Here is a 12,559-nt window from a genome sequence, read left to right as displayed (position 1 = left end):
TCACACACTCATAAACTATGGACAATTTAGCCTTCCCGATTCCCCTGTATCACATCTTTGGACTGTGGGGGAAACCGGAGCTCCCAGAGGAAACCCACGCAAACGCAGGGAGAACAACGCAAACTGACTCAGCCGAGGCTCGAACCAGTGATCCAGCGACCATCTTGCTGTGAGGCAAGCACAACCTACTGCGCCACAGCGATTTAAAGATTTAATTATTTTTAGTTGAAAATACATTTCAGTTTCACACTGTAAAACATCTTTGTGTGTGTGATTAGAATCGAAATAGTAATATTGTTCAAGAAAATCGTGATGAGTTCCTTTTGCCTGTATCGCAAAGCCCTAATTCTATATACATAGTATAGTATATACTATATTCTATACATTTACTGAAAAAACTGATTCTAAATGATATTTATTGTGAAAAGAACCACTGTTCCTCTTCAAAAAAAGAAAACCATCTTCAGTAGTTTGTTGTTCTTATTCCGTCTCTTGTTTGTTTCCCTTGAAACAATCACCCAGTTCAGGGTTGACTACACTTGGGCAAATTAATTAATTTTGACAGTGATTTTTGTTGTTTACTTCAACCTTGTGTCTTTGTACTTGGAGAATAGTTTGACCTCGAGCATAAAATGCCTCATTAGCAATTTGTAAGTCATCCAGAAGACACTAGCCCATGTCTGGTACTCTATCCACACAGAACAGTTAGATCCCCATAACACAGCACAGAGAGAGGGGCCGCACCTAAAGACCACTTTTCATGGCTGGAGAAAGCAGCGATTGACAGGGAGGAAAAAGGCAAGAGGCACCCAAAGAATGGGATGGAAGAAAGGCAATTGAGTAATGGCCTTTGGCAAACTAGCAAAGCATATGCTAGCCCACTGCAGGATTAAAGGAAGTCTTTGTTGTGTCCAGAGGCCTAGCCATCGATCTTCCTCTCCCTCCCTCCTTGCCTAAAAACTCAATGGACATCCCTCCGGAGAGCCACGGGCAACAATAGACTCCTCGCCATTTACACTGACAAACAAGGTTAGCACAAGAGACTCTTCAAAGCGCACACAGTTGTTCTGCGCTTCTCCGGTGTCGACTTGGATCAGTCTTCTCGGTAACGGTTCTTGCAACTGTTCACTCTTTGTATTGATTTCGGCCAAGTGGAAAGGGAATGACTTATGCCGGGACAGATGTGTGCCAGTTTGCACCGAGTTAAACAGATGATTGAGGTCGATGGAGAGGATAAACTTTCTCCAAGCGCCCCTTTAGAAACCATGAAAGAGAGAAAACAATAGTTCACCTACACAGCCATTCAAAGTTTTGGGGTCAGTTTTTCCCTCTCTTTTCAGCAAGGACACATTCAATTGATTAAAGGTGACAGTGAAACATTTGTAAATTGAACAAAATGTTTCCATTTTAAATTTTCTTTTGATCTTTCTATTCATCTAGATGAGGAATAGTATTTAATTAGACTGGCATTACAGGACTCAATGGCATTGTTGTTTTTATTAACAAAATGATTTTCTGAACTAATCATTTTTCATTATATTACTGTTTTTACTGTATTTTGTTATGAAATGAATGCAGCCCTGAATGCAGAAATATTTGTAAAAAATGTATTAACCTCAAACTTTTGGCTATCAATGTAAAAGGAAAACTTCTGTCATTATTAACTGACCTCCGCTTTCTTCAAATAACCGGTTTTTAACATATGGCAGGCAGAACGGGATCAGTGCTCTGAAAATAAACTTTTTGAAATCCAGCCTGAAATGGGAAGAAAATCCAAAATATTTTTTTTTAACTCCAGGCTTGATGAGATTTTCAGAAGATGTCATATCAGACACCCACTCGCACATGAACATTTACTCAAAGGAGATGTCAATATTGCAATAGAAACACAGCTGTTAACACTTTACAATAAGGTTGTATTAGTTAATGTTGGGTAATATGAAGTTTACTAAGATGAACAAACAATAAATACATTTTCTACAGTATTTGTTTATGTTAGTTAACGTTTAGTCATGTTTACTCATGGTGCAATAATATTTACAAACATGAATTTGTATGTTAATAATGGATTATGACATGATGAATTATGATTAATAATTGCTCTACAAGTTTTGTTCATATGTAGTTCTCATGTTAGAAAATGCATTATCAAAGTGCATCAAAACCAGTCCCTTCTTGTATCTAAAGTAGGCCTGCACAATATATTGTTTCAACATCACTTTCGCAATGTGCAAAAGTCGCATTGCAGGATGTCAAGCAAATTCAAGTCAATTAAAACAAATAGGAAGAAATTATAAAGTTTGCCACTTTATAAAGATTATTTGTTTACTTGTTTATAGGATGACTGTAGTGTTACTTTACATTTGATTATTAAATGTATTATTTGCTTTATGTTCTATTTGTGTCTCATCTGTGCTTTAATTAATTTTTTTGTGTTATGTGTATATATATATATATATATATATATATATATATATATATATATATATATGAGCAATTCAATGCAAATGTCAACCTTATATGTATGTGTACACATTTTGCAGATTCACTCCCCTAAAGAAATAATCCCAATCGATGTAAAATTATGAATTCTTTCCAAATAATCGTCTTGTAAAATTATATTTGCGCTATATGTCGCAAAAAAAAAAATATTGCAATTTTTCTAATATTGTGCAGCCCTAATCCAAAGTCTTTACATTTCAGTCTGATAATATTATCATTCATTCTTTTATTCATTTTCTTTTCTGCCTAGTCCCTTTATTAATCAGGGGAATAAACCTCAAACTTACCCAGCACACGTTTTACACAGCGGATGCCCTTCCAGCTAACCCATCTCTGGGAAATACCATACACACTCATTCACACTCATACATACACTATGGACAATTTAGCTTACCCAATTCACCTGTACCGCATGTCTTTGGACTGTGGGGGAAACCGGAGCTAAGCGGAAACCCACGCTAATCCAAGGAGAGCATGCAAACTCCACACAGAAATGCCAACTGACCCAGCCGAGGCTCAAATCAGCGACCTTCTTGGTGTGAGGCGACAGCACTACCTACTGCGCCACTGTGTCGCCCTGATAATATTATAATAATGATAAATATTTGTTTTACGCAGCTTTCAAATTAAATATCTTCTGAAGACTTTATGGTTTGTCAAATTTTACTGTGCTTATTTGATTAAAAGTTCCACACAATTTTTAATTCTTTTTTAGAAGAAAGTCGGTCAATGGAATGACATTAGGGCAAGTAAATAAAAACAATAATCTATTCCTTGTGTTTCATTATAGGCCATGTTTACACTCGATCTGTGATCAAAAGTGGATGTTTACATAATATAGATGTAAACGGGATCTGAAAAATGTTGTGTGTCGACCTTTTAACACTTCCAGAGGTAGCCAAAAACGCATTCAACCAGATGCTCATGCTCGAATGCATCAAATCTGCAAAAATGCAACCTAAAGAAACAACCACTGTCTCCCTTCAGCTTAAATGCGATGATAAGACGTCCATCTCATCTCGCTCATTAGTCTCAAGGGATAGCTTCCTCCATTGAAGACTGCCAACAGGCACATGCTCCCTCAAAGAGTGCAAACACTCCCCCTCCGAACTAATCAAAAGAGAAAGAGGAGAAAAGGAGGGAAAGCGGCCGGAGGAGAGGGTGTTTAAGCACTTTGTATGGTCCCTCCCCCTTGTCTCCTAATCAGCCTCTGTCCTCGTGCCCTGATGTTGTTGACGTGCCCCTCGGCAGGACGACGGCATTAACAGACGCACAGCGAGCAGGCAGGAGGCGCGTGGAACCTGTGCCGCCACTTTATCTGTCCTTTCTGCCGCTCAAGCTGGCATATGGCATGTGGTGATTGGAGGGAGTAAAATGGGGCTAATCACTTTAGTTTGAGTGATGTGGGGATGTTCTAAAGTGGCCATTATTGTTAAATGCTGTCACGTGGTTATTATAATTAAGCTCCAAAGCATTTACAATACTTTTTAACATCTAATCAATGAAACGTGAACATTATTTTCATGTATTCATCTGATTTCTCTTTCCTATAGATGTTCCTGTCATCCAGCAGCTTAGAAGAACCTTTAAATATTTCAAAGATTACAGACAGGTTGGAGGATTGAAGAATAATCCCAATTTCATGATTGCTTCATGATAAAGAGTTGGTGTTAATAAGTTATGTTTTTGTTTTTGTAGATGATCATCGAGCCCACAAGCCCAAAGCTTCTTCCAGACCCTCTACGAGAGCCTTATTACCAGCCTCCATATACTCTGGTGCTGGAGCTCACAGATGTCCTTCTCCATCCAGAGTGGTCGGTATGTGTCACAGCTCAATTCAGATGTTCACGAGATTTGGGGATTTGCATTTGAGGATTTAGAACAATATCATTTTGTTTAATATTAATAAATGCTTTGCAGGAATAAATTGTATTTTTAAATGTAAAAGATTTATTAATATTTGTTAAACATAATTTTGTATTCCATAACTTTTATCAGTAGTTCAAAATAGGGTTGGGCCGATAGATGATGCATCGTTCATCGCTAATAGACAATATAATGCTGAGCTGGCATTGCCGATCCTCCGCCCCGCCCCCGTGGCAAACCCGCTCGTGAAAAATACGCACTTAGGCCCCGTTTACAATAATAAATCTTAGTATTAAAATGGCATTTTAGAACGAAAATGATCTACATCCACACAGTGTTTTACCTAGCATTTCTGAACAGCCCTCCGTCTGCTAAAAATACACATCATGTGACCACACAGCCACACACACTGTCATGCGCTCGTCTGAGCTTGAGAGAGCAGTGCACATCGGCCGTGCACATCGACCAGCAGTGCATTTAGCGACCAACCTTCCGCGGAAAAAGTGATTGACGGTTGTAATTTGTGTGCAAATTTTCTATTTATTTATGATTTTTTTATGGGTAAAGCTATTTTTAGTTATATAAACTAAAATTATTCATAAATAATTCATTCACCTCCGATAAGACGACGATGCCATGGTCTATCCCGATGTTTCACATTAGACACCGTACGATGCCAAATTGGTCAACATCGCCCGACCCTAGTTCAAATTAAAGTAAATTCAACTTAATAATAAATAAATTATTGTAAATATTCCTCTTTGTGCCAAACTTTGGAATGTATTCAGAGGTTTCACATGATTTTTCAAGTCATATGCTTCTTTTGTCAATTCAATTTTAATGAACTTGCATTGTGAGATATACATTTGATTAATATTATAAAACAAATGCTACTGGAAATCATTTCCAACCTAGAGCAAAATCAAATTAAAAAAATGAATATATCATATTTCAAATTATCTCACAATTACACGGTTACAATTGGAGACATGCTTCCAGAATGTGATAGGGCTCCAACTTTGGCCTTATTACAGGATGTTAAATAAGTCTTTTGTGTTTCCAAAACGTGTCTGTGAAGTTTCAGGTCAAAATATCCATCAGATGATTTTTTTAATACTCTGTTGATAATGCCAATTTTTGGGTCAAAGAGAACTGCAGTTGTTTTGGTGCCTGCATGTGCCTATTGAAAATTAGCTGGTTGCCACACTCTCATAAAATTTTGCTTCAGAGAAGGATTTCCAGGGTCAGATATCAGGATAAACAATGCAAAAATGACAGACAGCAACACGATTGAACAATGACACTTTAAAACAGAGACCCACAGTCACATTTACTACAGCTACAACTAAACCACGCAGAAATGCTGTTATAACATTCAAGGTAACAACACACACACGCACGCACGCGCATTTATCACGTTGTGCGGTTTTTGCTCATCTACTCACCAAATGGATAATTAGGCAGCTGTATAGAGATCCATTATAGCTAAAGTCCACAAACCCGGACTCCTGTTGTATGATTAAAGCGCCCTTGTTTATATTTGTGCACACTATGCGGTGAGCAGTTATGAATTATGTAGCTCAAAAAGTATAGTTCAAAATGCTATAAAAAATACAAACTGTACCACATACTGCTTCTTGATGTTCAGCTGTATCACAGAGAGTTGGAACAGATCTTTTAAATCTTAAAGTTTCTTTGCAAATTTTGTCTTCTGGAAATTTTTATAGACGTTACTATTGGCACAAGATAATAAGCGCCTGATTGTGGATTAATATTAGTGGGCAAGGGAACCACACTGCCATGTCATGTTGCAGTAGGCCCAAAATAGGATTTAGGTCCTATTTTAATGTCATTTTAAAATAAAAAAATATTTAAAAAAATAAAAAACGCAATATCACTGCAGTATGACACAGTATATCTACACACTTGTCCAAACAGCTTCCAAAAGTTGATTTTGCTCAATAGCTGCCTATTAAACAAAAAAGAACAATCTAAATGCTATTTGAAATAATTTTATAAACTTATTTAAAATATTAAAGACAATAGACCCTTTTACGCAGTGATACCAGTAAATATCCATAAAATTTCGGGAACAACTTTACCTGTAAATTCATAAAAAAGGAAAAGACCATTTACACGTATATTAAAAAAAAAGGTAAATTCAGACATCATTAACCAGAAATGGCCTATAAATGGCGTCACTTGTATTTGTAAACATAGAAGAGGTCTGGCAATTGTGTTTAGTGTAGAAGGGGTTTTCACTTTTATTTAAAGCTTTATCATTTGTGCAGCTGCTTATGAGACATCTAAAGGCAGAAACGCGAACCGCAGCTAAATGTTTACACGCTTGACTATGTTACAAACTCTGTGGATGATTAAGTGTTGTGAACAACTGCGATGAAAACGTATGGAGGAACACTTTCGCATATCGAGATGTGCATAATACTGTAAGTGTGTGTGCTGGCGCTAACCATAACACGTCTGCACTTCATGTGCACAAGCAACTGAAACAGCTTGAAGGTAAACGCATAGCGGTTTATCATAAGCATTTTGTCGATAATTATTTACACAGTTAGCATTAAGAAGGAACATAGAAATGTTATGTGACTAACATCTAGCAGCTTAATGTGTTTGGATAAATATGCAAAGGCTTTTATTTTCATAAACAGCACGCATGTGATTGCATCTGAGGGTTCTGATTGGCTAAATTAGACTTCTCTCACATCAGCGCTTTCTGCATGTGAACGCGCTCTTTCCGGCAATCTGCCTTCTGCGTTCACAAAGTGCAGCAGCATGTTACAACTTCTTCTCTTTTTTTTTTTTTTTTTTTTTTAGGAAAATTGCCGGAACGAATTTACTGGTATTTTCAAAAAGGGCCTGTTCACACATGCAGACTTTTCCGGAAAATTGGCAGTAATTTTTCAGAAAGGTCTGTATGTGTAAAAGGGGCTAATGGTTATTCATAAATTTAGAGTAATTTTGAGAGTTAAAAAAAATGCTTGAAAAAATATATATATGTTTAAAAAAATACCTGTGTTACAAACTTGATAAAACCCTGATGAGGTCTTATGAAGCAGAAGCAAAAGAACCTGAACATTATTTGCAACAAAATTACCTTTTAATCCAAAGCCTCTGGAAATGTTTTACTTTTATAGGACTAACATCAGAGGGCACAGGTATTTATATTGTGTTGCCTTTTTTACTTGGTAATTAACTTGCATTTTATGAAGCGCCAAAATCCAGGTTTCAGCTAGAGCTGCACAATTGATTGAAAAAAGATTGTGATCTTGATGCAACCCCCTAGATGATATTAATCCAGCATTTCTACGATTCTGCCAATCGTATTTTCAAGTTCAGGAGAGAAGAAAAGGCGGCTGCAAGAGTCTTTTCATTGTTTCGCACACGTTGTTCAGTGACTTGGACGCCTCCAAATCATGTTGAAAGAGTCACATGTATAATTCACCTAAAAAATGTCATTTTTGTCTTAATATAATGATATTTTCGCGGCCGACATCACAGGTGACGTGAGCTACTGACTGTGCGGGCGCGCGCCCGACTTAATGATAGACGCGCGCGCATCTACTTTAGTGAACAGAACCCGCATATGCTGTGAGTAACAGGTAATAAAGTTGTAAATAATATTCAGTTTGTGGCACAGAGTGATCATTTGAGAGCCGCGTGCGAAGTATGAACAGCACTTGGTAATGAAAATGAAACTAAAAGCGTGCTCATCATTTAAATAATCATATCACATTTTAGAGTTATGACGGCGACAAGCATCTGATGTTTTTTCTTTCATAGCGAACACACAGTTGTGCTTGAAAATAATGTTTACAGTGTCAGTATAACTACTCTAGCCTGTATAATGTTGATTTTACCAGTGAATTAAATGGTCTAATAATGTTCTCAATGACAGATTGCAAGCATAGGCCTATATCTCAAACATAATTCAACATTAGTATTATTATTAGTAGAATAGAATTATTTATAGAAACCATTAGACCTACACTTAATATTAATATTGTCGTTTTAACTTATGTTTAAGAAAAAACAATAATCTCATATTAAGCTTTATTTTACATCTATTGAATCGTGAGAGAATCGAGATCTTTATTTTAAGCAAAAAAAAAAAAAATAGCGATTCTCATTTTAGCCAGAATGAATTAGAATTAGTGCAGCTCTAGTTTCAGTTAAAAGTCTTTAATGGCCTACTGTAGAAAGATGTGATCTATATCTTGGAGAGAAAGTAAATTACAGCAAGACGCCCATTCTGTTCCAATGTAAACACAACTGTACCTGCTGTAGCATATTTTGAATTTACACACTTGTATAATGTGTGTATTTTCACCATATCCCACCCGCAATGAAGTCTTTTTTATATATATAACAGCATATTCGTGGGGTCTTCAAGTCTTAAATGTTAAAAACAAAATTTTCAGCCTTAAAAAGTCTTAAATTCACTGAAATTTTGTGCTGTAGTTCTTAAATAATTTAAAACAGGTCTTAATGTTCCTATGTCCATGTAAAGCTAGTCAATCAGGTAACAGCTATCCAATCACCAATAGTCCATCTCAATAAAAGTTAACAAATTTACAAACTTTTACCAACATGGATTAATTATCTTTCTGACAATAACATTTGTTTTTGATAGTTTTTTTTTGTTTTCACTGGGTCTTTTGAAAAAAAAAAAAAAATTTGCGTTAAGCCTTGTGTAAGTCTGAAATTTCAATTATTATGGTCTTAAAAAGTCTTAACCTGTAGAAACCCTGTATAAACAACCCTCAGCCACTTATCAGTTTATTACCAGCTATCCTTATCAATTCCTATTCCGCTAATCATATGAAGCCATCTGGAGTGCTGTTTTTGGGCAACCACCTGTTGCCTCCCTTACCTACTCCCTCCTCCCCTCTTGTTCCCTGTGTACCTGGCCAGCTGTGAGGGATGGGCCACACACAGGTGACAGGTGGAGCACAGCCGCCCCGTAACCTGACACACCTCAGCAGACTGTTACCGTCCCGCACGCCACACTGATTTCTGCTAAACCTCTAGCTGCGACTGTACTCTTACTTGTTTTGTTTTGCCTTGCATGTATTCTCCGGTGTAGTTTTTCAGTGCTGCAAAGTATCTGTTACTCGGAACATTGCAAAAGTACGATTCCTATCTCATAATACAGAAGTGTTAGGTTAAGAATGATGGATTAACATGACTTGGGTATCTAAAGACATACATTTAATGCTAGCAAATGAAAATCGCTTCATTCTGCTTAGCATGCTTTCTGCACGCTGATGACTGGAATAACATTAATATGTTCCAGTAAATGACTGAGAAAGATCTTTTAACAGTGTATTTCATTATAAATGCATTCCAGATGGGACGCCTAAAGATGTTAAAGATTAAAGCTCTGGAAATTGGAAACATCACCTATGAGCAAAATACGTCATAGGTGGTATAAGAAGGACAACTTTAGTAGACTAACAGCGGAAGTCTGCTGCATATTATATCCTTTCTTCTACCTTAGCAAGCTAATGAATGTAGTTGCAAAGATAAAAAACATTGCAGTTCAGATGTTTAGGGTTAAAAGACTAGCCAAAGCTGTGTTGAATCAATTGTACAGTAAAAATGGTAATTTAGTGGAAAGGCTTGCAATTTTAAGCTCCTGTTTCCTATTTTACTGTTTGAATAATATTAATTTCTATTTTAATGTTTAAATGTTATTTATTGCCGTGATGGTATTGACTTTTTAGCATCTTTAAGGTCTGAAATTTGTGCTTTTTTAATATAGTCATATACAAAGAAAATTGTCACTTAAGCAAACCTTGCACACTGAGTCTGATGCGTATTAATTAATCTATTACAAAAAATCACAAAATAATTCAGAGTCGGTTTAAGCAGTGATACTTTGTTCACTTTAAAAGGTTTGGTTCAACCAAATTACCTCATGTTGTCCCAACACGAATCAATTAAGTTAACTGAATTGTTTTTACAAATTTAAGTGTGTTGAACATAAAACAATGAAGTTGTCCCAAACAAAACATCAAGAATTGACTTGATTCAGCTCATTTTAAATAAGTAATTAGAACAAGCATAAAAAACTGTTGTTTTGAGTGTTCTTCTCTCTTCGCCAAAATAGAAAAAGAGGAATTGACTACATATTGTGTTCAGCTCATTATCCAAGGGCTGCGCTGGATTATCCCCTAATGTAAAGTTTATTTCAGGAAATCAGTGGAATTTTGATACATTGCTTGTGATAGTTCTCACATTCTCATATGTAAACAAATTCAGAACAGACACTGGCAGTACCTAGAGACATTATAACAGATGAAGTCCGCGTTGACATGTCGAAGCAATGGACAGAAAGCAGACCATGCTTTCTATTATAATGTTTATGGGCAGTATGTAAAATGTATGGACACAAACACAGGGCACAGCAGCAGGACAGAGGTGCGCCAGTAACTGAATCCAGCATATAGGGGCTCTCAACTGTCCGCCACATATTGTCTTTATTTCATACACTATTTGTTATAAAGTAATCTGTAGCTCAAATAACAGCATTCTGTATTTATTTTTTAAGCTGTATTTAGCTTTTTGCTTGTACGATGGCGCTCAAAGCACTTTTTTTGGATGCAAACCCAGTTTGAATTTTCTTATGACAGACGAATATTTCAGAGGCAGTGTCAATATGATTGATATAACATGAGGTCAAATAAAGTATTTTACGTGTGAAAATTACAGACAAAAATTTCGGATTCAGTGTACAATAAGCTTCTCTACTCTAGACAGAGTCTTCAGTGTCATGTTTGAAATGGAGATTTTCTGTAATAATATATTTGTATTTAATATTTTTTATGACTTTTTGATTGGTTTCAGACGTCCTTGCCAAATAAAAGATTACTTTGTTTAAAAAAACTTAGTATATAAACCATCTAGATAAAAAATTGTGCAAATAACAATTTTGCCCAAATAAATGTTGTTCTTTTTCCTGGATCTTTTCTGTTTCTTCTAGTTGGCCACAGGTTGGCGTTTTAAGAAGAGGCCTGGCATCGACTACTTGTTTCAGCAATTGGCGCCACTTTATGAGATAGTCATCTTCACATCAGAGACAGGCATGGTGAGTCTCAGGGGTGATCGGGACTGTCTGTTTTCCGCAATAATGCCATTTCAATTGGCTTATTTGTTTTCGCATACATTGTTTCAAATGCAGTTGAAAGGAAACGTTTCTTGAACCCTGCTTAGCATATCGGGATACAATAGATGCTATTTTGGGAACAGCAGCACACCTTGATATTTGTTGATTCTACAAACGCTCCGTCTTGTGCAGATGTATAACATTTCGTTAATAGGGCCATTAGACAGATCCTTATGCAAAGCTGCAGTCTGTTGGTGTTTGTGTGTGTCTGTTGTTGATCTGTTGGTGTGGCACACTTCTACAGTCATGCAAATTAGCCTTGTTTTGATTGAACAGCCTTTTGCTGTTGCTTTTTTGTTTCATTCTAATGTATGCAAAAGTCAGTTCAGCTGTTTGCCATTGTGGAAAAAAAGGCCCATGCGCCACCCTGATGCTTTACAAATGTTACAGACCATTTTGAGGATTTCTGATGGGAGAAAAACATGACATTAGTAGGTTTTTAATATGTTTGGTCTCCCTAGATGATAAATGATATATGTTAAATTACTTTAAAGTAGCTTACTCAAAAAAATATTGGTGAAAATATATTCAATATATATATTTGTATCTTCAGCTGAAATTAAATTAATTTTCCTCTGTCTAAAAGCAAGTAAGCCAGACTCCTGATATGCATATGTACTTTTTGTATATGCAGATGCTCTCCTTGATCAAGTGTTTACAAGTGCCTATTCACAAGTGATTCATTTACAACTTTTCACATGATGTATGCATGTCGGGGAGGTCATGTGATTTAAGGAGCCAGAACCAGCTCATTACACGAAGAACAAAGAATTAAGCACTGTTTTACTCATATATTAAATGTATTTTTGTCTATTTAGCTAAGGGAGACCATAGGGTTGTCACTAGAGTGACAATTTGACGCGCATCTCAGTACTGAACTCACAATACAGTACTTTAAGCCAAATAAAGAAGGTATTTTTAAGGAACCATTACTTAGACATATTTTAAAATAACATACAAATTAAAAACCTATTGTTCTCTATTTAAAATGCCACATTTGAACTT

At 36.2% G+C, this 12,559-nt stretch overlaps 2 protein-coding genes across 3 annotated transcripts in view; one reads left to right on the top strand and one right to left on the bottom strand.

The window, feature by feature from the left end:
* LOC147833651 (uncharacterized) overlaps positions 1 to 12,559 on the bottom strand; it is a 734,785-nt gene that overhangs the window by 274,648 nt on the left and 447,578 nt on the right. The gene's annotated exons all lie outside the window — the stretch shown is intronic.
* The window catches only part of timm50 (translocase of inner mitochondrial membrane 50 homolog (S. cerevisiae)), a 52,798-nt gene that overhangs the window by 24,217 nt on the left and 16,022 nt on the right, over positions 1 to 12,559 (top strand). For both annotated transcript variants that reach the window (XR_015508425.1, NM_200665.2), the window contains 3 exon segments: positions 4,056 to 4,114; positions 4,201 to 4,320; positions 11,372 to 11,476. Coding sequence is in view for 1 of the 2 variants with exons in the window: in NM_200665.2 (NP_956959.1) it covers positions 4,056 to 4,114; positions 4,201 to 4,320; positions 11,372 to 11,476 (284 nt within the window). In the remaining variant the exon portion in view is untranslated.

This window comes from Danio rerio, chromosome 15, assembly GCF_052040795.2.
Source record: "Danio rerio strain M-AB ecotype USA chromosome 15, GRCz13ab, whole genome shotgun sequence".
Lineage (NCBI taxonomy): Eukaryota > Metazoa > Chordata > Actinopteri > Cypriniformes > Danionidae > Danio > Danio rerio.
Note: the sequence above shows the minus strand (reverse complement) of the source record. Positions and strands in the feature narration are given on the sequence as shown.